General features: G+C 36.2%; 2 protein-coding genes across 2 annotated transcripts in view; one reads left to right on the forward strand and one right to left on the reverse strand.

Moving 5' to 3' along the window:
- The window catches only part of lobo (coiled-coil domain-containing protein lost boys), a 68,849-nt gene that overhangs the window by 41,883 nt on the left and 410 nt on the right, over positions 1-26,556 (forward strand). The window contains exons 3-11 of the mRNA XM_081980304.1: positions 24,280-24,401; positions 24,451-24,682; positions 24,734-25,136; positions 25,188-25,445; positions 25,499-25,634; positions 25,685-25,775; positions 25,827-26,014; positions 26,061-26,196; positions 26,243-26,548. Of these exons, the coding sequence (XP_081836430.1) occupies positions 24,280-24,401; positions 24,451-24,682; positions 24,734-25,136; positions 25,188-25,445; positions 25,499-25,634; positions 25,685-25,775; positions 25,827-26,014; positions 26,061-26,196; positions 26,243-26,548 (1,872 nt within the window). The remainder of the gene's footprint in view (positions 1-24,279; positions 24,402-24,450; positions 24,683-24,733; positions 25,137-25,187; positions 25,446-25,498; positions 25,635-25,684; positions 25,776-25,826; positions 26,015-26,060; positions 26,197-26,242; positions 26,549-26,556) is intronic.
- Positions 1,746-2,868, reverse strand: LOC145729522 (uncharacterized). The gene has a single exon (XM_081980315.1). The coding sequence runs from the start codon at positions 2,691-2,693 to the stop codon at positions 1,947-1,949; it is 747 nt and encodes a 248-aa protein (XP_081836441.1). The 5' UTR covers positions 2,694-2,868; the 3' UTR covers positions 1,746-1,946.

A 26,556-nucleotide genomic window follows, 5' to 3' on the forward strand; every position in this document is an offset into this window, starting at 1 on the left:
CAATGCCATTTCAGTCAGTATTTTCGAAATCACTAGAAAGAGCTTAAATAGTTATTTGTATACCTAGGCCGTGAACTGGTATTTTTTCGGCCGATGATTTTTAAAACCACACTCGCTCATGCTATTTGTTAAAACAAATTACTTAGAAACTCGTTTTTCCGAATTTTGCCGGAAAAATTAAATGCACTAGGGATATTACCCCCGAAAAAAATATTTCACGGCCGAGGTGTACACAACATTTTTTTTGTTCAAACGGACGTGAAGTACTCACTTCACGTACAGTTTAGCGGCCGTGAAATGCACTTTTACGGCCCTACGGCCGAAAAAAAAATACAGGGAAAAAGTAAATTAACAACCACTATGTCACCGTCTACGCTTATTATTGCTTGCTGGTTATAATTTCTCTATGTGACCACTGTGTGCACCAATTACAGCAGTACACCCATCCATATCAGTACAGCAATCTTCGTCTCCCAATTTCATTTTTGCGTAAATGAAAAAACGGAAAATATTTCTGACAAGAGTCAGTCTATTATTTAACGTCACATCAACAATGCATAACTAGCAAACTTAACGATAAACGTCACCGTCATTGCTACACCCTTCTCATTTTATTTATCAAAAATTAGGAATTTCTAAATAAATAGCCTCGGACGCCAAACTTTCTTTCGGTCGAAAAAATACCATTTCACGGCCTAGGTATACAAATAACTATTGTTCAAACGATATTTAGTTAGAAATTCTTAATTTTTGATAAATAAAATGAGAAGGGTCGAGCAATCACGGTGACGTTTATTGTTATGTTTGCTGGTTATGCATTGTTGATGTGACGTTAAATAATAGACTGACTCTTGTCAGAAATATTTTCCATTTTTTCATTTACGCAAAAATGAAATTGGGAGACGAAGATTGCTGTACTGATATGGATGGGTGTACTGCTGTAATTGGTGCACACAGTGGTCACATAGAGAAGTCGTAACCAGCAAGCAATAATAAGCGTAGACGGTGACATAGTGATTGTTAATTTACTTTTTCCCTGTATTTTTTTTTTCGGCCGCTGCTATAGACACCGGCCGTAAAAGTCCACTTCACGACCGCTAAACAGTACGTGAAATGAGTACTTCACGTCCGTTTGAACAAAAAAAATATATTAAGGTCATTACGCAACTTTTCTCCCATTTAACCAAATCTGTATCTTTAAACGTTTTCAAGATCCCCATAGTGACCCTCCTTATCTAGGACACACTGTATACATGTCAAATTAAGTAGTTTTGTTTGGTTTGACGTCCCTGTAAATCAAACCTGTTTAAGATTTTTTTTGAATACATACTCGTATACTTACCTAGGATTTTTCTTAAAAACGTAAATAATCAACGATAACTAGATTGTGCATTTTTGTTTAACGCAAAAAATAAAACAACTGAATTTATTATACGATTTTATTTTGATACAAAAATACTGTTAATACCCGGTACAAAACAACAAATTCTTGCCAAGTCAAAGCTTGTTGACTTAGCCAAAAAAAAAACAATACAACAACTTACTTAACATTAGTACACCCTGTAGTGGTTACCACAAAATCTTGACTTAGATAGAACTGCAGTGTTGTCATTTAAACGTAGATTAGTCTAACGATAATAAACAATCAATCATTACGTAATATGGCACATTATAAATTTATGTTAAATAAAATATATGGCAACAATGCTACATGGATACATAAAAATTTATTTACAGCTATATCACAAAATATTTGTTGTTACTCTCTATAAGGTGATTGAATAAAGCGATAAAATCAACTAAAGTTTCCTTCAGTAACACAACAACGCCTTTATTCGATCACCCTGTACATGGTAAAAGCAGTATTTTACCTCAAAACGGTTTAATCGTAGCTTTGGTTTACATTTTGGTTTATTTATTATTTGCAAAAAATTTAAAAAAATCATTTACTTCTTCACTTTACTATTGGATTGACTACGTTGTTCAAACGCGTTTTGTAAATTTTTCATCAAAGTTTGCACGGTTTTTACCTGGAATGTAGTAACAGCGGGATTACTACACTCTTCCAGCCACCTCAAGAACTGGTTGCCATGTTCCATAGCTTCCATGGGGTCCACAATCTCCACGTCTTCGGTTTCAATTTGGTTCAGATGGTTCTGGATGACAGGCAAAGTGTCCAACACTGAACCATGATTTTGGACATTTTTTGGTTTTTCTGTTTCATTTTCTGTGATTGTTTCTCGTTCCCTGGTCAGTTCTTGCTGAATAATTACCTGTGGATAGCTATGGCAGGCTTGTTGATGCAGATTTTCTTGGTACTGGTATATTTGGTCGGGTTTTTCCACAGCTGGTGGTGAAATATTTGGTCGTTTTATTTCTCCTTTCAGGGCCATCTGGTCGTAAAATAGGGATGTTGAGGCATATGTGATGGGCCTATACGCTCGATCGAATCGCTTTGGTACACTTTTAACCTCCCCATTGTTTGAATTTTCCTCGGTAGGGCACAGCATCCTGACTTGGTTACGGATTTTGTCTTGATTTTTGCACCAGCCCCTTAACGTGGACTCTGGTACTCCAAGAGATCTAGCCACTGAGGCTTTGGTCTCGCCATTGACACTAACCCTAGTAATGGCCTTTAACTTTTCCATAACATTGAGCGATCTGGTAGGTCGTTTAAAGGTGCTGGACGACATTGTTAACACTGTTTGTAAACACTGGCACGTGCGATTACCACCAATCAAATGAACGCAACAGTTGCAAAAGCGGACTCAACTCAATTGTATAACAACTCAAACGAAAGTGCTGAAAGATTGGCGAGACGCGGTTCTATTGACCGTCGCGTCGTACGGTACCACCCCCCACCCTGGGCTAGGTGGTACATAGCGGTTCTCCCACACTTTTATGACAATCTAGGTACAATTTTTACTGACAGCCATTTTTTCCGAAAACAACTCTTACTCAACTTAAACTGTAATAAATCTTCTTGAAAATGATAAGGAAAGTCAGAAATATAATGAAAGATCTTTTTTTTTTTTGCATCACCAGAAAGACCTTAAAATATCTTTTTCACAGGTTCACATGTGTTGAATCTTGGTTTTAGGCCTTAAAAATTTTTCTAATAGAAAACCATAACATTGGATTTGCATAGATGTTAATCAGAATTCCTGATATAGTGGTCACGTGACTAATTGTTGAATGACGTTCATTATGGCTCAATGAAATGCTTAACGACCATAAATTAAATATTCAAAAAATGCCTCCATACAGGGTGATAAAAAAATTCCAGTTTATCATGTAATGATAGTAACGGGTGTTCAATAATTGTTATGGTCGTAATTGGCTGTGGTTCTCTCGTTCTAGCATGACCGTAGGGCCGTTGATAAGTTCGTATATGGTTTGAAATCAAACCGGCGGATTCCCAGCTGTCATGTAATAATTGTTTGCAACGTTATCTAAAACATACGCTTTTTTTGGCTAAGTCAACAAGCTTTGACTTGGTAAGAATTTGTTGTTTTGTACCGGGTATTAACAGTATTTTTGTATCAAAAGCGTTAAACAATTGACCAAAATTGACAATTGCCATCCATAGGCGACCTGACCATAACAATTATTGAACACCCGTTACTATAGTCAAATTTTTACCCTTTGAGAATGACGCCATGCAGGTGAAAAAACACACATGTCTGGAATTAGATCACAAGTTTTAACCTACAAATTATTTGAAAAATTAGTGTGTTCAGAAGTGACTGATGACCTAGTGCCTTGAAAATCACATGATCATGTTAGTTTCAGTTTTATCATCATTCATTCAGTGAATAGGTGTGCTTGCACTCACTTAAAGATCTCTTCTACTCCTAATAACATAATATATTATTAATGTTTATTGATTTTGTGCTGTGTTATTGTGATTTGCACAATAAAGCGAAAATAGTAATTTGGCATACCAACTTCTTTGTTTTTCATAAAAGCGGTTATTTTGGTTTTACTGACCGACATTTTCTTAGAAATGGTGGTAAAATAGGAGTCGTCAGCTGGAATTCCAGCCTTTTTCATTCGGCATAGGGCAGCAGTACTCACTTTTAAAGCCTATGATGCTCTAACATACACATTGGAATAATCAATTGGGATGACATCTGGAAAAGGTTTCTTTTCGTACTCCAAAAAAAGCAGCACATTTAGAACTAGCATTTGGGCTTGCTCATTGTAGCGCAGCATTTTTATACCTTTGATATTTGTTAATGTCAACGTTTTTAATTTCACAGGATGACAAAATTATAAACGTGCCTTTTTTGTTAAAATTGTTTATTTCACATGTTTGATATGCGAGAAACAAAGATGTAAAAAGATGACGTCATTCTCAAAAGGTAAAAATCCGACTATATCATTACATGATAAACTGGAAATTTTTGCCAAATTACGTCATTGTGACGTCAAAAACGTTCTGCTCGCTTCATGGAGCTTGTAAACGAATGCAGCCTATATGTAACTATTGCAAATCAATGCTCTTGACTCTGGGCAAAGATGAAGCATTTCATTGAGCCAAAATGAACGTCATTCAACAATTAGTCACGTGACCACTATACAGGGTATCCCACGACGAAAGACATCGATTGATATTGGAAAAAATATAAATAGGAGAGTTTTGAAAATTTTTGCAGGATACTGATGTGGGCATGCCCAATCCAACAAAAATATTTTCAAGATGGTTGCACTTCCGTTTATACCGGAAGTCGATCACAACTTTCTTATTTTAAATAGAACACCCTATATATTATTACATATTTGGATTCCTCACGAAATTCTGACCAACTTTTGTATAGAATGCCCTATGCCTATCTCTAGCCGTTTTCGAAATATTTGATGTTTTTCCAAACAAGTGACAGTTGCAACGCTCAACATATTTTTGTACTATGTTAAAACCGTATTTCATTTTGCAATGAAACTTTGGGTTATTGTAAATAAAGGATCGTTTTATTAAACTGAGGGTGCGTAATGACTCATTTGTATACAGGGTCGTCAAAGAAAAATCATAAACTTGCCACTAAAAAAAATGAAAAATCTCAAGTTTTTTTAAATAGAAACCCACATTTTTTATGACGGAATCATTTTGAGCATTAGAAATTACTATAAGTTTCAATTTACTTGCCTATACCTAAATCCAACCCATTTCGTTTTATTTGAGAATAAACATTTTTTTATTATGCTGCACGGTTGGGATTATGTGGTGTTCTAGTTGGTCATGCTTTTAACACACGGTGATATTGGAGACCTGCAGGGCATGTTAATAACACTAGTTTTGAGTGTTTTGATAACTGCAAATATGCCGTTGCGGTTACGTTATTCAAACAAAGATTACTTAAATCTGTTTATTATTTACGGAGAATGTGATAAAGTTGTGAGTAGAACATGTGGGGTATTTGCCGCTCGTTATCCAGAAAAACCAAAGCCATCACCAAAAGCTGTCAAGCAAATAATTGAAAATTTTAAGAATACGGGATATGTGAAGATAAAAGCTATTAAAACAAAACCAATCCTTAATAATACAAATGTAGAAATTGCAATTTTGGGCTATTTTGTTGCAAATCCAACTTTGTCAATAAGACAAGTTTCCGTAGAATCAGGCATATCCAAAAGCTCAATTCAGAGGATCCTGAAGAAACATAAATTTCACCCTTTTTCATTTAAATTAGTGCAACACTTAAAAGAGGTTGACTTTCCGAAGAGAGTTGTTTTTAGTGAGTTTTTGCTGACTAGTCACTATGGAGATGAATTGTTTTTGAATAATTTTATTTGGAGCGACGAGGCCAAATTCACTAAAAATGGAATGTTCAATAGACATAATTCACACTACTGGTGAGACATAAATCCACACGTAATTAGAGAGAGAAATTTTCAAGAAATCTGGAATTTTTATAATAAAAAATGTTTATTCTCAAATAAAACGAAATGGGTTGGATTTAGGTATAGGCAAGTAAATTGAAACTTATAGTAATTTTTAATGCTCAAAATGATTCCGTCATAAAAAATGTGGGTTTCTATTTAAAAAACTTGAGATTTTTCATTTTTTTTAGTGGCAAGTTTATGATTTTTTTTTGACGACCCTGTATACAAATGAGTCATTACGCACCCTCAGTTTAATAAAACGATCCTTGATTTACAATAACCCAAAGTTTCATTGCAAAATGAAATACGGTTTTAACATAGTACAAAAATATGTTGAGCGTTGCAACTGTCACTTTTTTGGAAAAACATCAAATATTTCGAAAACGGCTAGAGATAGGCATGGGGCATTCTATACAAAAGTTGGTCAGAATTTTGTGAGGAATCCAAATATGTAATAATATATAGGGTGTTCTATTTAAAATAAGAAAGTTGTGATCGACTTCCGGTATAAACGGAAGTGCAACCATCTTGAAAATATTTTAGTTGGATTGGGCATGCCCACATCAGTATCCTGCCAAATTTTCAAAACTCTCCTATTTATACTTTTTCCAATATCAATCGATGTCTTTCGTCGTGGGACACCCTGTATAGCTAGATTTGCAAGTTTCTGATGATGTAGTCTAGAAAAAAAAATACCATTGATTTTTACAACACCCTATATAATTTTTGATAGTTGAACTATTCTCATCGTTTTCATAACAAAATCGCTCTGTATACAGGGGTGTTCCCTGAATTGGTGTCACAAACTGTCAGCAGAGATATTTTTGGATGTACAGGGTGATTGATTGAATTTTGACCACCCCCTTAACTTCCATAATTTTGATTTTAGGAAAAAACGTTAAATACAAAACTAATAGATATTTAGGTCTACTCTTTTCTTGGGTAAACAGTTATTATACAGGGTGTCCCAAATTTGAGTAGCAAACCAAACTTATGTTTTTTTTAATACAATGACCAACTTTTTATCCGATATTTGAATTCTACGTCAAATTCTAGACCTAATTGATTTAAAATGTCTGTATGTAAAATGTCTGTGTAGTAGCATCTGTTATAACACTGTTGCCTCGACTATGTGATTAAGGGTTAATTTAGTTACTGAAATTTGGGACACCCTGTATAATAACTAATAATCTAAGGGTAAATTAGACCTAAATATCTACTAGTTTTGTATTTAATGTTTTTTGCTAAAATCAAAATTAAAGAAGTTAAGTGGGTGGTCAAAATTCAATCAATCAAGGACCCTGTTGCGGAAACAGTTGAATATCGATACAAACATTTTACATCAATTACGCCTAGAATTTGACGTAGAATTCAAATATCGGATAAAAAGTTGGTCATTGTATTTAAAAAAACATAAGTTTGGTTTGTTACTCAAATTTGGTACACCCTGTATAGTAACTGTTTATCCAAGAAAAAAGTAGACCTAAATATCTACTAGTTTTGTATTTAACGTTTTTTGCTAAAATCAAAATTATGGAAGTTAAGGGGGTGGTCAAAATTGATTCAATCACCCTGTACTATCTCTGCTTACAGTTTGTGACACCAATCCAGGAACACCCTGTATTCAGGCTTTAAAAGCAGCCATTTGTGTAGAAGTTAGGAACTAAAAACCATCTGACACTGCTTTAGGCAAAATCAATCGACATACACTAAAAAAACTGTGTTTTCTGCAAAAGATGTACTCTCAAGTGCAAATTTGACACCCTATCGAGAAATATTTCTGGATGTACTCTGTCTTTTTTTACAGTTTATGACTTCAATTGAGATACACCCTGTAAATCAGGAAAAACTGGAAGATAGTAAACGTTTTAAAAATCAGAAGTTTTGTTTTGTGACAATATACTCTATGGTTGCCCTCTACACAAATCATCTCTGATCTAAATACTTTTCAGATCTTAGGATTGGATAAAGCTTTTATTAAAAAAAAATATTTTGGTTCAAATTAGTCACTATCTTATTTGGTAATAATCGAAAATGGACGTGACTTTTTTCAAGTAAACACACTAAAAACCATTATTGTAAACATGAGTCATCTTTAGAGGGTTTGAGTATTTTATTTACCCCAGGTGTCTTCAAAAAGCTTTAATTATAAAAAAAACTGAATAATAGATGACAGGGTGGTGAAAATTTGCTTGGAATATACATGGCTGTCCTAATGAGTCACTCCTTTATACAGAGTGTGTAGACTGAATGTTATATTCGGATCTTAAAATTAAGGTGCCATACTGAATGACTAGAATAAACTGACTCACTCTGTATACAGAGGGTGTCTTTCGCGATAAATAATATGGATAAACAGTAAGAAAGCATGCATTCAAGCTAAAAGTTTGCTGCAAAAAGGATTTGAAGAAAGAAGATTTTGAGAAAAGTTTGAGTCATATTGTAAAGTAAGAACTAAAAAGTAGTTTTTCCTCTATTCAATAGAGTTTGTTCTTTGTTTTGTACCAATCTGTATGATTTTAAGTAATATTCAAGTTATAAGTAAACAACACCTGAATGCAAAGTAATATTCGAAACATATTTCACTCTGGTACCAAGTCTAAAACGGTTTCAAGCAGTTAGGCTGAGTGAGGAAAAAAAAGTCGCGTTTCTGACCGTCTCTTATCAGCGACAGGTAGAAAAAACTGCTTTGTGTAAACACTTTCACAAATTTGCGATTCAGGTAGATATGCTTGTACGAAGATAACCGAAAATGTATGCGAATCGGAACAACCCAAAAGGGTAGGTACCTACAATGGTTGCAAATATTTTTATGACTTGCGACGCATTGTAGGTCGTCTTAGGAATATTACATAAATACTTTTCTTTTTGTGATCTATTGGCATTTTTTTTCGACCGTCAATAAAGCCGTTTATCAAAGCCGGCCGTTTTTGGAAGTATGTCGTAAAATGTATAAGGCGACAATTCTAGAAATGGTCCAATTAAACTCCAAAGAAATTTTCAGTATTGTTGTCTGTTAAGTATGCTCTATTGCACCGTTAGTCTATAAGACATGGCGCCAACGTTGGCCCTATCGTTGGCCTAATGGAACCTCTTTAAAGCGGGGTCAAAAATATTAGGATGCCTATAAATATGTCGGTGAAATCCGCCATTAGAGTTGATTAGTGACATGCAAATATTATAGAGCTAACCAGTGATTAGATTTTAAACGTTGTTTAGGTGAACGGTGAAAACGGTCTAGTCTTATAATGCTCTTGGTTCTTATAAAGCTGGATTTAAATGGTTGTTTTATTACAACTCTTTTTCATACCAATAGCCAGCCAATTAATTGTGATAGTTCAGGCTAGTTTAAACTGAGTTAAAGCTTGTTTGTGACAGATAAGATGCAAATTTTCGTTTGTTATGCAACCACTCATACAACAGTGGCGGTTGACAATTAACGTATTGTCTTTGTTTATATTTATGCACAGTACTCGCGCATTTCTGTCATATTGTCCATTTGAATTTGTCAAGAGAGAGATAGGAAAAGGGCTAAAAATCAAATTAGAGATTCATCAAATCGACTGGGTATACGTTCGGCTTAATATGGCCAGTCATATGATATTTAACAGGCACGTGATAGTCGCTCTCATTTGAGACAGACAGTTGATGATGAGAACCAATGAAATTTAGAATATTTTTCGGGGGTAATATCCCTAGTGCATTTAATTTTTCCGGAAAAATTCGGAAAAACGAGTTTCTAAGTAATTTGTTTTAACAAATATCATGTTAAAACAAATTACTTAGAAACGAGTATTCCAATTTTTCCACAGGAAAAATTAGATGCACGAGGGATATTTGGTAAGATTATTTCCTGAGTTAAATAAACATTTTATATTAATTAAAACAATAAGAACAATAATTAATAAGAGCTAGAAAGGGTAACACTATTCTTTATGTTGCTGTGAGGAGTGTGAAATTTTTTCGAATTTTTTTCCGGAAAAACTGCTGACAGCTAAGTTGACAGTTGTTAAGTGATTTTTCCACTTAAAATTTACATTTGTTATACTAATTCTTGATAGCGATTGGTCAAAATTGATAGGAAGGAAATAATCGGAACTAAACCAAAAAAGTCACGGTATTTTTACGTACGTCGGTGATTAAATCTGTTATGGATTTATTGTCAAAATGATTATAGTTTTAGGTTATAACTTAAAGCAGGGACTACAATTAAGGGGTTTAGAACATTTGTAGAGGTCTCTGGCACTTATTAAAAGATTTTCAATAGCTTGGAAGAGTTTAACGCAGATGTAATGAATGACAGGAAAGTGTTTTTTGGGTACATTCCGTGCTTTGGGTAAATGTAGCATTTAAATACTATATGGAATGGAACTTTCAAAATGGTCCTAGAGGACTCTGGCACATTTTAGCAGGTCCTCAGCAGCATTTAGAGGCCACTAGCTTATTAAAATGGTCCTAAATGCTTCTGGCAATTTAAAACAATTCTAGGAAGGTTTGAACCACTTGTAGAGGGCTCTGGTACTTTTTTAAAAGTTTGAATAATATTTAGAGATCTATGAAACTTTCAGAATGATCTTAAAGGTTTTTGGCAATTGAAAACAGTTATAAGAAGGTCTAAGATACTTCCATGGGGCTCTGGTACTATTTAGAAGGTACGCAGTAGCATTTAGAGATCACTGGAACAGTTCAAATGGGCCTCTGGCAATTTAAAACAGTTCTGAGAAGGTTTAAGACTGGCTCTGACACTATTAAGGTTTTCAATAGCATATCTTTGAAACTTTCAGAATAGTTCTAGAAGCTTCTAGCAATTTAAATCAAGCCACTTTTTACTCTGGGAAATAGTCTTTTATTGAACCGTCAAACTAACAATAACTGGTACTATCATGTTATAAAACACATATTATTCTTATTTGATCTTTGTCTAATGAAATGAGATAAGGAGGAGTGTGAGGCAACAGTCAGAAGTCACTGAACACAGCTTATGTCTGTTCCATGAGCTGCAGGGAAAATACATCTAAAAAGAATAAGCTTCTTTGGGACAATTTTTGATTTTGAGTATGAATATGATTTAACTGGTTAAAAGTCTTGGTTTGTGTTTTCATTTAATTACTAAAACGATTGATTGTTGTACTAGACTTTTCGTTTTTGCGTGATAGGAAAAATGCATGCCCAAAAAAACAAGAAAAAAAGAGTTGAAGTGATATAGCAATAAATCTTCCCGGTTTTAAGACAATGGCAAACGTTAATCTGAAATCCATCTCGTAAAACGGATAAAGATCGATAGCGCCGCGATCCGTAAGGGCAATTCTTCAGCTGGTTGAAGGGCAGGCGACGGAGGCCCATCTCTAGCCGGAACCCTCGTCCCTACCGTCGCTTGGGATTTTACGGGTTTGCGTGTCTCTTTTATTGCCTTTTCGTCGGAATGAGTGACGTGCCGGCGGCGACCTACGCGGATTTGCCGCGGGGGGTCGTACGGGGAGGGGGCCGCACGGGGGCGAGGGCGAGCGGAAGCCCTTTGTCGATGCGACCGACCGACGGCGAATTCTCTCTCTCTGGCGCTGCAAATTTTTCGTGGAATCGGGGCCCCCGTCCCGCAAGGGCTATTTTACCCGCCACCGTGAAGGGTCCGATCTTTTCAATTTGTTTCTGGTCCGGCGAGGGATCCGTCCTTGTTCGTCCTTGAAATCGACAAACGCGCCCTTAGAAACCGTTTCCGTACTAACAATTTTCCTAGAACTGTTGTACCACTTGTGCTCTATTCAATTTTGCTTAGAGATCTTTCACCACCAAAGTACTGGCAGTAAAGGGTTATTCACGTAGAAAGTCGCTTTTTTAAGACATTTTGTCAATTAATTTCAGAAACACCATCTTCAAAACTTTTGTCGTTAAAACGAATGCCCTAAGTCATAATAAAGCCCTTGTAATTCTACTATGTATGTAAAAATAAGACTGCTGTTTGCTGTATAATAAATAACGGGTGTTCAATAATTGTTATGGTCAGGTCGTCTATGGATGGCAATTGTCAATTTTGGACTAATTGTTTAACGCAAAAAATAAAACAACTGAATTTATTATATGATTTTATTTTGATACAAAAATACTGTTAATACCCGGTACAAAACAACAAATTCTTGCCAAGTCAAAGCTTGTTGACTTAGCCAAAAAAAAAAAAAAAAAACAATACAACAACTTACTTAACATTAGTACACCCTGTAGTGGTTACCACAAAATCTTGACTTAGATAGAACTGCAGTGTTGTCATTTAAACGTAGATTAGTCAAACGATAATAAACAATCAATCATTACGTAATATGGCACATTATAAATTTATGTTAAATAAAATATATGGCAACAATGATACCTGGAAACATAAAAATTTATTTACAGCTATATCACAAAATATTTGTTGTTACTCTCTATAGGGTGATTGAATAAAGCAATAAAATTCAACACTATGTCACAAAGAAACAACCACTATGTCACCGTCTACGCTTATTATTGCTTGCTGGTTACGATTTCTCTATGTGACCACTGTGTGCACCAATTACAGCAGTACACCCATCCATATCAGTACAGCACTCTTCGTCTCCCAATTTCATTTTTGCGTAAATGAAAAAATGGAAAATATTTCTGACCAGAGTCAGTCTATTATTTAACGTCACATCAACAATGCATAACCAGCAAACATAAACAATAAACGTCACCGTGATTGCTAGACCCTTCTCATTTTTTTCATCAAAAATTAAGAATTTCTCCATAAATATCGTTTGAACAAAAAATTTTGTCCTCAACTTTCTTTCAGCCGAAAAAATACCATTTCACGGCCTAGGTATGCAAATAACTATTTCAACGATGTATTAAACGATACCATTGACACTTCCTAACTTAAAAAGTAGGTCTTGAAAATTTTCCTAACAGAAAACCATAACATTGGATTTGCATAAAACGTATGGCAACGTTGTAAGTGACAGTGTACGAAAGTGGATTTGACGGGTGGTCACAAGATGTAAATCAAAATTCATTATACAGGGTGTCCCACGACGAAAGACATCGATTGATATTGGAAAAAGTATAAATAGGAGAGTTTTGAAAATTTGGCAGGATACTGATGTGGGCATGCCCAATCCAACTAAAATATTTTCAAGATGGTTGCACTTCCGTTTATACCGGAAGTCGATCACAACTTTCTTATTTTAAATAGAACACCCTATATATTATTACATATTTGGATTCCTCACAAAATTCTGACCAACTTTTGTATAGAATGCCCCATGCCTATCTCTAGCCGTTTTCGAAATATTTGATGTTTTTCCAAAAAAGTGACAGTTGCAATGCTCAACATATTTTTGTACTATGTTAAAACCGTATTTCATTTTGCAATGAAACTTTGGGTTATTATAAATAAAGGATCGTTTTATTAAACTGAGGGTGCGTAATGACTCATTTGTATACAGGGTCGTCAAAAAAAAAATCATAAACTTGCCACTAAAAAAAATGACAAATCTCAAGTTTTTTAAATAGAAACCCACATTTTTTACGACGGAATCATTTTGAGCATTAAAAATTACTATAAGTTTCAATTTACTTGCCTATACCTAAATCCAACCCATTTCGTTTTATTTGAGAATAAACATTTTTTATTATAAAAATTCCAGATTTCTTGAAAATTTCTCTCTCTAATTACGTGTGGATTTATGTCACACCAGTAGTGTGAATTATGTCTATTGAACATTCCATTTTTAGTGAATTTGGCCTCGTCGCTCCAAATAAAATTATTCAAAAACAATTCATCTCCATAGTGACTAGTCAGCAAAAACTCACTAAAAACAATTCTCTTCGGAAAGTCAACCTCTTTTAAGTGTTGCACTAATTTAAATAAAAAAGGGTGAAATTTATGTTTCTTCAGGATCCTCTGAATTGATCTTTTGGATATGCCTGATTCTACGGAAACTTGTCTTATTGACAAAGTTGGATTTGCAACAAAATAGCCCAAAATTGCAATTTCTACATTTGTATTATTAAGGATTGGTTTTGTTTTAATAGCTTTTATCTTCACATATCCCGTATTCTTAAAATTTTCAATTATTTGCTTGACAGCTTTTGGTGATGGCTTTGGTTTTTCTGGATAACGAGCGGCAAATACCTCACATGTTCTACTCACAACTTTATCACATTCTCCGTAAATAATAAACAGATTTAAGTAATCTTGGTTTGAATAACGTAACCGCAACGGCATATTTGCAGTTATCAAAACACTCAAAACTAGTGTTATTAACATGCCCTGCAGGTCTCCAATATCACCGTGTGTTAAAAGCATGACCAACTAGAACACCACATAATCCCAACCGTGCAGCATAATAAAAAAATGTTTATTCTCAAATAAAACGAAATGGGTTGGATTTAGGTATAGGCAAGTAAATTGAAACTTATAGTAATTTCTAATGCTCAAAATGATTCCGTCATAAAAAATGTGGGTTTCTATTTAAAAAAACTTGAGATTTTTCATTTTTTTTAGTGGCAAGTTTATGATTTTTCTTTGACGACCCTGTATACAAATGATTTATTACGCACCCTCAGTTTAATAAAACGATCCTTTATTTACAATAACCCAAAGTTTCATTGCAAAATGAAATACGGTTTTAACATAGTACAAAAATATGTTGAGCGTTGCAACTGTTACTTTTTTGGAAAAACATCAAATATTTCGAAAACGGCTAGAGATAGGCATAGGGCATTCTATACAAAAGTTGGTCAGAATTTTGTGAGGAATCCAAATATGTAATAATATATAGGGTGTTCTATTTAAAATAAGAAAGTTGTGATCGACTTCCGGTATAAACGGAAGTGCAACCATCTTGAAAATATTTTAGTTGGATTGGGCATGCCCGCATCAGTATCCTGCCAAATTTTCAAAACTCTCCTATTTATACTTTTTCCAATATCAATCGATGTCTTTCGTCGTGGGACACCCTGTATACAATATGTGTTTTTCCATTAGAATGTTAACTTTATAAAACAATTAATTGAGCAGTTTGCATTGCATTGCAACTTAATAAAGCAGTTTGCATTGTTTTCTGTATAGTGCCTGCGTTACAAAGTACAGATTATGCATATGGCCGTCACTATCAACAAATTTGAGCGGCACTAAAGTCATTCTTTACTAGAAAGTAACCAAAACCGCTTCTGCTAATACCCCCGGTTTTGTACCATGTGAATTCCGAAGGTCGAGGCTAATTGGACGTGCCTATACCGAATTGAAATATCGATCGGATGTTCGGAGAGCGCGACACCCATTAGACCCATGGAACCCCCGTCGAGTGCACCAAGACCCGTCAGGGTTGTTTACGCCGTTTTCGGCTCTTTCAGGCTGCATATTTAACAACTTTCGGGCCGTTCTGCAAAAAGTGTTTTTTCTAGGAAGAGCAATAAACTATATGGTAGGGTGTTTTATGTTGTTAGGATAATGTTCAGGCCAGAGATGTAAAAGTGGTAATTTTCGGGAAAATGCTTCATGCTTGATAGGGAAAACAACGGTCAAACTTGTCATTGTTATTGTCAAACTTATCATGCATTCTAATGAGATAATTTAAGACATCTAAGTCTAATTAGTACTAAATCTAAACCATATTCACATTGATAACTTTTATCGGCGGTTAGCAGCTGCGTTCGTCTTCTCGGTCCCCCTGATGGCCCTTTCGCAGTCCGGCGAACCGATGGGCATCGATTCGGCCGCCCCTTTCGCCGCCGCCCCTTTCCACCGCCTTGGGCCTAATTGAAACACGATCGCCACTACACTTATACCTGGTTCCATGATAATCTTCCCCCAGATGTTGACGCTGAGAATGTTAGACATCAATCATCTTCGGGGATAATCCAGAGATTGAGAAGGCTTTAAAATCCTTCTATAAGTAAAAATATAGAACCCTCATTCGTATCGAGATGGTTTTCAAATTTTCGTTTTTGTCAAAAAAGCCAACCATTACGAATCAATGAGCACATAGACAACAGAAACCCTTAGAAAGTGACTCTCTGTCTTTTTTTATGCCAAATTGGGATATTATTACCATGAATTACCAACTAGAGTAAGTCCTCATTTAATAGATCAATACTGATGACCTGTTACTACCTGAATTTCGTTCATAATTAACAAGTTTGCGAGTAACGTCCACATGTGAACGTTTGCCATTGCCTCGTAAATGGAGGCTAATGCTAAATTCTGGTATCAGGGAAATTGTCACTGTACAGGTTGATGGACAACGCAGAATTGCTAAATTCGCCGAAACGAAAAAAAATTGATTTTAGATACAGATATGTCAGAAATAAATTCTTAACCTGTCAAATGATATAGAGAGGGGGAGGATAATAAACTTGGCAAGGTCGTTCATAATTAATTGAACCGTTTTTGGACTGGGAAAAGCGCTTTGAGCCCACACTTTGGCTCCCAATTGGTCAATAATCAAATAAGTGGAACGACGTAGAACATGCACGGTGGTCCGAAGACCATTTCGAACGGGGGCGGATGGGTGGTGAATAAAGGGGGTCGCGAGGGACGCGGCTTGGCTATTCCCGCTCTTTGGGGGTGAAAGGGGGACGGCGGTCTGACACAAGTTGGTCAGTGACGTAGGACGTTGCAAATTTAACAGTATCGAATTTTGGTTGGTTAATTACTTTCCTAATTATTTAATTAACTTAGTTCAGTGAAATTTTCTGAAATAACCAGAAAAACATAAGTTACGCACGTGCTGATTTGATCAGCAACTGGAAAGTTAATAGTGAGTTAGAGTGAACGTTTTAAGGAATCCTGCCAATTAGTTTAAATCAGCTACATTTTCCATTATTCTTGATTTGTGCCTAGCCTAGGTTGGGACCCATTTTTCGATGTGCCTACCAAGAAATACCAAAAAGGTTGAACCGGTTGTACCGTATACTAATTCTTCTTAACACAAAATTTAAAAAAAAATCGTGAGTTTAAGCCTGAAAAGTTTAATTTTGATGATATCTGTCGTTAGACACTACCACGTGCCTAAATAGGTAAATAGGAACCATCCTGTAGATTTTTGTCACCTTATAAGCTTTTCGGTAAAGTGATAATTTCTTTCTTTAATAAATCTTTCTGGAGAATTTAATTATTGCTTGTTGCTGACAAAATCATGATTTTTGCTAAATCATTTAACAAACGGTGCAAGATTGATATATAGCTAGATGTATCAAGAAAAAGGAACTAAAAAATGCTAAATTTTGACTCTAGTTTCAGAACATATTGAGCATTTTACTAGAGACTTCTAATAAACCAGCATCACGTTTACAAAAAACCATCATAAATTTAGTTCTAGTTATGCTGCGGTTAATGACTGTTAAGTTAACGAGTTTAACTAGAGGTGACATATGTATCAAGAATGGGATAAGACATGAATAGAGCATTATCCTTGTGAGTGAGTTCTGATAAATGTCAGATATTTTTTGTGTGGAAATATGAGAGATTTACAGAAAAATTGTTGACTGTAGCACAAAAAGGACAATCGAGGGATATGACATATGAGACATTAATATAAGGTAAATGAAGTTGAAAGCAAATTAGAGGGGAACTGTTTGAGTGTTGAAACTTATTTCCACCGTGACGTCATTCAAATCTTGTTTGATTTTTGTAATACATTTGAGAATAGTGATGATATTTTTGACAAGAGTGGCGAAAACGAGATGTTTTTTTTCTGAGATAGGTTAAAAGAACAAAAACGGTTTGGCCAGCACGAAAAACCGTCACATCCTGCAAGACGATCGTCGTCATTGGCGACGAGAAGTTCGGGGACGTGGGGGGGCTCTCCCTCACGCGGTGTGCAGATGTCGCGGTCCGTCGAGCCCCGCGAGCCCCTTTCGCCCCCTTCGTCCCCCACGGAGCGGTGGTGGCCGTCACGCACGCACGAGGCGCGAGGTCAGCCCGCGGCTGCTGCAGGGGCGGCGACGTTGGGGGGGGGGGGTCGGGAGGGTAACGTGCCTCGAAATCGGACGGTAAATAGAATTCGTAGGCCCACTATAATACTCCACCTGAAGAAATTCAGAAACAGTATAGTGTTAACCCCCGGTGATGGGGTTGATCATTGAAAAGATTTCCAAAAACTCTATAAAAATCTTTTGATGTAATTTTCACTGAGATATAAATTAGAAGGCAAATATAAGAGGTCTAAAAAAATGACCGGTAAATGACAGAAAAACTTTGAAATTAGGATTCCGGCCGTTAAACTAAGGACTAAGGCCTTCGGATTCTGCCGATCCCATTTTCATCTCCGCGGGCAGTATAGCCCGAGGGACAGCGTCCGTTGTGCCCCCCGTCCCCGCGCCCTTCGGGATTGCACCCCCAGGTCCCCCACGCCACCCCACGATCGAGATGTCGCGTTCATGTTAGGCGTCTGGGACGGATCCCGGCAACGTTAGAATTTGGAATGCATTTACTAAATTGGAATGTTTGGTCCTTTGTCTCCCGATGAAGGCTCTATTTCGGACCGAGAGGTCTCCCCTTGTTTTCTGGACCAAATTCGTGCCACCGAAACTATCCCTGTACTACCGAAAAGTTGAAAACTGCGTTTTTCAGATTCGATGCACAAAGTTTTCATAATAATGGAGGTGTTTACGTCCCTTCGTGTCGAAAGTTGGAATATTTTCAGACACGTGCTGATTCAGAAAGTAATAAGACAACTAATTGGATTTGCATAGAAAACTAGACATTGAAACACATGATAAGGGTCCACTGATAAATAACCTATCCGAAAAGAAACTTGCTTAGGTTACACAACGTAAATATCCTTGACTCATCACCCCAAATATGAAAAATTGAGACGTTTTGGGGGCGGAATCAAGATATGTGATGTTTTTCTTGTATGGAAAATAAAACGCCCAATTTGTATAGAACAATCGTTCGGACTCATCTTTGGCCGATATATTTTATGAAGGGTTCTTTTTTACGGTCGAGCAGAAAACGCAAAGGGCCTTATTTATAGGCGATTCGCCAGAAATGAATAAGTCGTGATGAATACAAATTGCTTTATTATTAAATTTTTAACACATTACTGTGACATTCTTTTAGTAGTTTTACCAACAGTCAAAAAATAGCTATTAATGTAACCTGTTGCAAAAAAATATTGTTGTAATGAGAGTTACAGTACAAAAATACTAAGTGAAATAACTCAAAACCAACTAAAAAAACGTGGATGACGTCACTTTACTTTCATTTGACCATAATTGTATATCTCACTAGTTTTTCAAAATTTCCACGCAGAACCTTATATGGGACACAGTGTATACTGTAATAACTAGTGATATTTAATATTTTACCAGTAAATTCACATTCACAACAGTTCAAATTTTGACAGTTTGTTTTTACTGTTTTTCAGGTTATTGGATAGGAAATTTAATGAGGATTCCAAAAATGTGCTTAAAACAGTCATTTTCTCACTGCAACTGGGTTTGCATTGTGATTTCATGTTTTCTTGCAGTACTCAATACAAAACGTGTTTCTGAGATTTATGACAGTCATTTTGACAGTGGCCACGTAACTGCCTTACTAAATTATCCTCCAAAAACCACGTGATATCTGTCACAAATGTCAAAACAGTCAAAATTTGCCTAGAATTTGTAAGAATTACAATTTAACACAGTTTTCTTACAGTTTTCGAAACAAGACATGTTATTTGGATAATTCTCAGCTTGTAAATGTAAATTACAAATTTGTTGTTAAAATAAAATTTGTTTGTTGTTTTTGACTGAAAATGACTTTATTTAATGTATCTAACGATATTTTATTGTTCCGTAAACGTAATGTAGTACTGTAATAGTAGCACAACTATTGGGGACATCTGTACTTAACTCCATAAACTAGACATATAAATGGCGCCCTCAATCTAAGTATAAGAACCACTTCATAGATGTCGCATCAGTCGGTTTATTAAGGGCGACATGCCTTGCAACTACTGTCTCTCACAAATATGCAACCAGCAATACAGATAGATAATATAAGTTCCACGTCACATACTGACGTGTGAATTCCCCCCAGACCTTCCCCACGGGTGGCGAGAGTTTTATTCCCAAAATCTGGTTAGAAGCTTTCCGCAGTTATCCCGGTGCTAATTGGGCTCTGACTGCACTCCTGGAACTATCCCCCGCTTTCAAAACCATCCCCCACTCACCAGACCCTAACTCCCCAAAAACTTTAGGATGTAAAAACAGACGGAGAACAGCCGGCTGTTTGGACATCTTCCAGGACCACCAGAGATGGTCGAGCTGACGAAGAAAGACGAAATGGAGGACAAGAAGAGCTCCTCCGTCAGCGGGGGCATCCTTCTCCCAGGACAGAGGGCGCCGATGTAACTCTGGGAACTTCCCAAAATGGAAAATTTCTGAACTTGTAGCGACTTCCTCTTCCAGACCTATCCTTTTGGTCTACAGCGATGGGAGGGTAAAAAGCAATAGTCTTGCTTGACCAATCTATCTGAGGCCGCTTTCCCTGCCAAAGAATATTGGCGCGTACAGACGTGTGTATAAGGGAAGGGGCTGCCAAGCCTTACTGACGAGGCAGTTCCTGGGACAAAACAAACATTAATACGTCATTCCCCTCTTTTCGGTTGATAACCTCCAAATTACACCAATGACCAAAATGATTGGTAGGGTACAGATGTCACTAATGGTAGTACTACTAGTGAAGTATAAAATAATGACATTATGGTCAAAATTACTTTCAAACCAATCCGATAATTCACGTGATTCCCCTAAGTATGGAAAACGAGAGAGTGATGGTTCATACTGACATCCACGAAACAAACTTTCTACTTCAATCCATTTTAATTTCACCGATTGAGACAAGTCAAAAAAAATGTTTATACGTTTTTCCCTTTATTCCCTTTCAACCTCTACCAAGCCCTAACAAAACTTTTTTTTTTCCGACGGGGGGGGCATTCTGGAGAGATCCTTTTAGGACCGTCGGCGCCGGCAACGCGGTTCGACCGTCAATAATTACGTCGCCGTGTAGCGCGGAGGCCGTAAATCGTGGGGGGCGGGTGGGGTTGGGGGTGTTAAAGGCGATAGGAAGCCGCGGGGGTCGCGGGGCCTGGACGGGGATAAAACGGACGGTGTCCCTTGTCGGCAACCCGCGGGGCGCGATTTTAGGACGGTCGGGTCGGCTCCAAGCTCCGACGCTATCCCCCGGAATAGTTTGGGGAATTTTCGGGAAAGCTTACCTCGGCAGAAAATCACATAATGGCCTTTCCGTTAATCCCCTTGATAAATATTCTTTTAAGGGTTGATTTCAGGTTTCTACCTGGAAGAACGCGAAAATCCAATTACACAAACCGAACGGGTTGTACGTACACTGACTAACTGATTGAACCAAGAAAACAACAATCTGGAAGAATTCATTAATCACATTGACGTGCAAATTATAAATTACAAAACAATTATATAGATAAAAACACCCTCGTGTTTCGGAGCGCTCTCCCCTATTTAAAGAATTATACACTTTAAAATTGCATTAACTCACCAGCCCGACCGGGCTCAACAAGCAACAAGTGTCAATAAAAATCAAATAATACGGAATCCCTCTTAATATAAAGGGTATACGGTATTTTATAAAGATAGGTCGTTAACTAAACCAGTGGCGTACCAATTTACACTTTTGATCACCAGTCACAGGAAAAAAATTAATAATAAAGTAACTTTACACTCATTACACCCCCATATAAAATCTATTGTTGCGAGGGGGTAATTAAAACATGGAATTCGTGGTCGTTAATAATTACCGCTGTCTGGTTAATTTTGTCGTAATATGAAGCTGATTACCACAATTGCGGAGTTTTAATGATGTGTTTGTTGTAAACGCTTTGTACTCGCAGTTGTAATGTCTTTTATGTAATTATTTGGATTCGGTTTGAACGAAATTAAATACGCGGCTCAATTACGGAAAATAATTAGTTTGATCACTCCTCAAAAGTGTAAAAAGTGTAGTTTTGTTAGGCACTGCACTCCTTCAGATTGCTAGCAATACGTAAACTCAAATTGAACAAAACCATTAAACAGCAGTGAAACACAATTAATGTCCTACTAGATAATGCTTATTGCAATCTCTCTTCTTTAGTAATTTTGACTTTATTGAAAAAATCAACCTGAGATGGGTTGTAATGAATGTAGTTCAATTTTCTTGACAAATGGTGAAGGAATCATCTCATATTAACTAGAGATTTTATTAGCGTCTAAATTATTTATACAGTGCTTTTATAAAATTCTGCATAAACTCGATTAAATTGAAGGAAGTTTGCGTAAAAATAAAGCGTGGCTTCTTTAATGTTAATTGGATTTACAGAGATTGGCCCAAAAACTGTGTAATTAAAGTTTTTTTTTTCATTTTCTATTAATGTTCAATAATATGCTTATTACTCACTAGTTTTGAAGAGATAATAACCCGTGAGTATAAATAATATAGATATACAGGGTGGTCCAGTTTTAAATGTCAATAATTCACCAATCCATAGCCAATTAAAAAATAAGTTGACATTCATTATGTCATTTTCCTGAAAAGTGCTTCCTAAGGAAAATACAGTCCTTCAAATTTCTGTTTAAAAAATCGTTTTTCTTTGTCATAACTGTCAAACCGTTGATTGATCAAATTTGGAACAAGCACTTTATTACACGTTATTACGGTCAAAGACCCAAAACTAACCCAACCCAACTTAAAAAATGTCTTGGAAACGGAAAATTCACTTAAGAAGTTTAAAAAATATTATTGTAGCCAGTTTTCATAGTTTTCAAAATTTCATAAGCTTAAAAATTGTGTTTGTAACCAGTTTTCATGCAAATCGAGAGACTTTAATACTAAAAATTGACTTGTAGACATAAAAACTACTTTTCCAAGAATTTGTTACTACAAATTCATACATTTAAACCTTAAAAATTGACTTGAACCCCAAAATGTGACTGAACTAATAAAAAGTGACGTCAGAAGCTTAAAATTTGCATTTGAAGTAAGTTTTCATAATTTGAAGACAAATTTCCAATATTTTAGTCTTGAAAATAGTCTTAGATGCAGGACATTGACATTAGATTCATGAAATTTGTCTTGAAAACTAACTTTTCGTGCTTTTTACTTTGCTTTTCATTTTCTTCAAATTCTGGACTATTTTTAGTGCTTCAAAACTGCTTTCAGCTTGGAAAATCGAGTTTCAAGCAATGGCATTCCAAGCTTTGTCACTATTATATCGACTTCTAGACACCTCAGTGCTAAAAATTCGGGTATTTCTTAATAAACTAGAATGTTTTAAGGCTGTTTTCAGTGCCTCAAATCGAGTTTCAAGACTATCTTTACAAAGTTTTTGACTTATCAAGCCTAAAAGCCAGTTTGTCCACTGACCATAGTCTTGAAAATGTTATTTCAAGCTTCTTCACTATTAAATTGACTTCTACACTCATAGGTGCAATAAATTGTAGCACCTCTAAGAAATTCAGACTGTTTTTAGTGCTTTTCAAGACTGAAAAATCGAATTTAAGACTAATTCCAAAAGTCAAGTTTCTTCAGTAATAAAACTAAAAAATTTTGGTACCAAATGCTACAATAATAGTCTTCAGAACTAATTTTTAGAAATAAAATAGTCCGAAAATTTAATTTACTTCTTGACTTGTTGAAAGTTGAAGAAAATTGAGTTGTACACCAATTAAAGTCTTGAAAATATACCTTTGGACTCTCTTTAGTCCTAGTAAGGTCCGTTCTAGCATTAAAAGTCAACTTTTATACTATTTTTAGTAGTAAAAAATGAGTTTCATGCACAATACAATCTTTGTCTTGATTTCCGGACATTTTTTAGTTCTTGAATGCCAGTTTCAGACACTCAACCAGGATGGCAGTCTGGCAAAGCGAATCATAAGACCATTCCTAATAGTAAAAAGCAAGTTTTTAGACTATTCAGTACAAATTTGGACTTTCACAAGTCTTGGATGTTCAGTTTTAAACTATAAAACGATTTTTTAAATTGAAATTTGGAGGACTGTATCTTCCTTAGGAAACGTTTTTCAGAAAAATGAAATAATGCAAGTCAACTTATTTTTTGATTGGCTATCAAATGGTGAATTATTGACACTTAAAACTGGACCACCCTGTATAAATAAGGACTTATGGCTATTACTTACTGATTCAGTCCACTCCAACTTAGTTGAAAATAGTGCGAAATTCCATTTTTCCAACAAACCTTTTTTGTGTGGTGAAACAGAAGACCCAACCAGCAACAAAGAAATGAGAAACATAAATGTTTTGAATGTAACGTTTGTGAACGTTTGCTTCTTCATTTGTCAAACTTAAAACTTAATCATTTAACATATACTACAGCCTCAACAACCTATTTTAAATAATGTATGTTATGGTTTCAGCCTAGACATTTATATTCTCCCCATACTACCGTTCTACGCCAATCCGGTCACTCTTTTGAAATTGCCACCGTATTATGCTCGATTCTAGTTGGAATAGGCTACGATGCTTTTGTAGTATCTGGGTAAGTGTCACCACTTTACATACTCAGCACTCAACGCAGTTAATTGCAGCTACGCCATCAAAGATGTAACTGAAAAAATTATGTGTCGCGTAAACAGTCCTTTTGAAACTTTCGAAGAAGAAAACGAAGCAGAAGAAATTGAAGAAGAGAGCGCAAAATACAAAATTGCGGCACCTAAAGAGCTGCAAAGCAAGTTTTTAGCAATGATGAAACAACGTGAACTGGACAAAATTAAGGCCGAAGAAGAACGTCAAGCTGAATTAGAACGCCAAAGAATCCTGGTATTTTCTACTCTCTATATTATTTACATTTATCAAATTATTTGATTTAAGGAAGAAGAAAAACGTCCACCAGATGACCTAGAAGGCCAAAGAATCCACGCTTGGGTTTTCCTGGCTGCAGGTTCTAGAGGTGTGACCGAAAGTACTTTTATTGAACCCAGCACTGGAATGCCCCACCCATTAAACACTGACCTATACTGTGGCATTGAAAGCGTGTGGAACCACGAAAACTACTGGGTGAATATGCAAGACTGTTCTCAAGGATTGGCTTCGTTGAGTTACGACCTGATCGACGTGGAAAAGTGGGAGCATTTGCTAATTGGAGAACCTTTACGTTGGCGTCAACAGAAAGCTGTAGAAATTGGAGAAGATGAAGAACCCGAAGAGTTTTGGGACGAAAAACACTTGGACATGCCTGCGCCTTGGTCTATAAAGATTTCCATACCAAATGATGGTAACTAAGGTGATTACATAACTAGGCAACAACTAATACTTGTGTGTATAGTTTTACAAAGACGTTTTCCTGGGGGATCTAAAACGACGCAGTATAAAAGAACTCTGGTAGAACAATACGCTCCTTATGTGTGTGACGATGGTCTAGTTAAGAAAATTACTCGATTCACCGATTTTGCTTGTACAGACATTGAAACTGTGGAGGAAGAGTTTGAAAACCGTCACGATAAATTAGTGAAAAGGGTTGTGGATGCTAAAACTAATCTAGAAACTGAACATTTCAATACTGGCAGAGACGACGCCATCATTAGTCAGTTGCAAATGAAACTAACTGACTTAATTTTGATTATGCTGCAATTTTAGAACATGTATTCTGCCAAGACAATCCTCAAGCTGCAAGAACTATATTTCTAGCCAGCAAAGCCCGTTTTGACGGTTTATCTAAAATAGAAATTGAAAGTTGTATGTGCACTGAGTATTACGATGACAGAGATGACAAGTATGAGTACTTTGGTAGAAATTGCGATATTTGACTAAAACAATTTACAGGTTGTACTACAGACAGGTTGTATACGATGACAAAAAGAACCAATCACCTGATGATCAAGAGATCTCCATGCCCAATCGCAGACCCATTTTAGTACGAAGACGTATGAGATGTTTAAGTAACGTAAATTGTGTTTTTTCGCAGAAAATCATACAAAAATTCCTAAGAGACGAGACGAAATCACCTTATGAGGACGTTAGTGTTAGGGAGTTCAATATAAAAGACCGGAAAATTCATTTGAAGTATCAATACGGAAAAGACAACGTTACAGCATCGACCAGAACATTTATTAAACCACCTTTATCTGAAATGGGTGAAGGAATGACTTTCAGGTAAGTTGCCAGATTATTTATGAAGAATTTCCACACAACTGTATAGACCTGAGCTGACTTACGGATACCAAGCTGAAATAGGGGCAAAACCCCCCAGGCAACTCCAGCTCTTCCTACTCCTAGAACAACAATTGAAAGACGAAAACCAAGTCGTAGAACTAATCAGAGATTTCGAAAACCAGGTAAACCCACTATCCTTAATTTACACACTCACAAATTTTATTAAAGATTACAGATTTTCTTCTGTTACGTGCGCACGAAATTGCCTTCTGTAAGCTGGACGTTTCGGTCTATAACAGGGAACAAAACTTGAAGTACCGCACCGGAATGTTGGAGCAGGAAGAAATGCAACGTATCAACAAGGAAAAGGAGGTGGAAGAGGATATTGATTACTTATCACCTTATCTGGCTCGTTTGGGTAACCCGAGCAGCTTGACTTACCACCAAGCGTTTGACGTGAAACAAGCTTGTTTGCAAGACTTTAAAGACTTGCTGATTCGCAGAGCTAATGACATTCAAAAGCAATTTGAGCAGGTTTATCG

This window comes from Ips typographus, linkage group LG5 (genome assembly GCF_016097725.1).
Source record: "Ips typographus isolate SLU linkage group LG5, UJ_Ityp_2.0, whole genome shotgun sequence".
Classification (NCBI taxonomy): domain Eukaryota; kingdom Metazoa; phylum Arthropoda; class Insecta; order Coleoptera; family Curculionidae; genus Ips; species Ips typographus.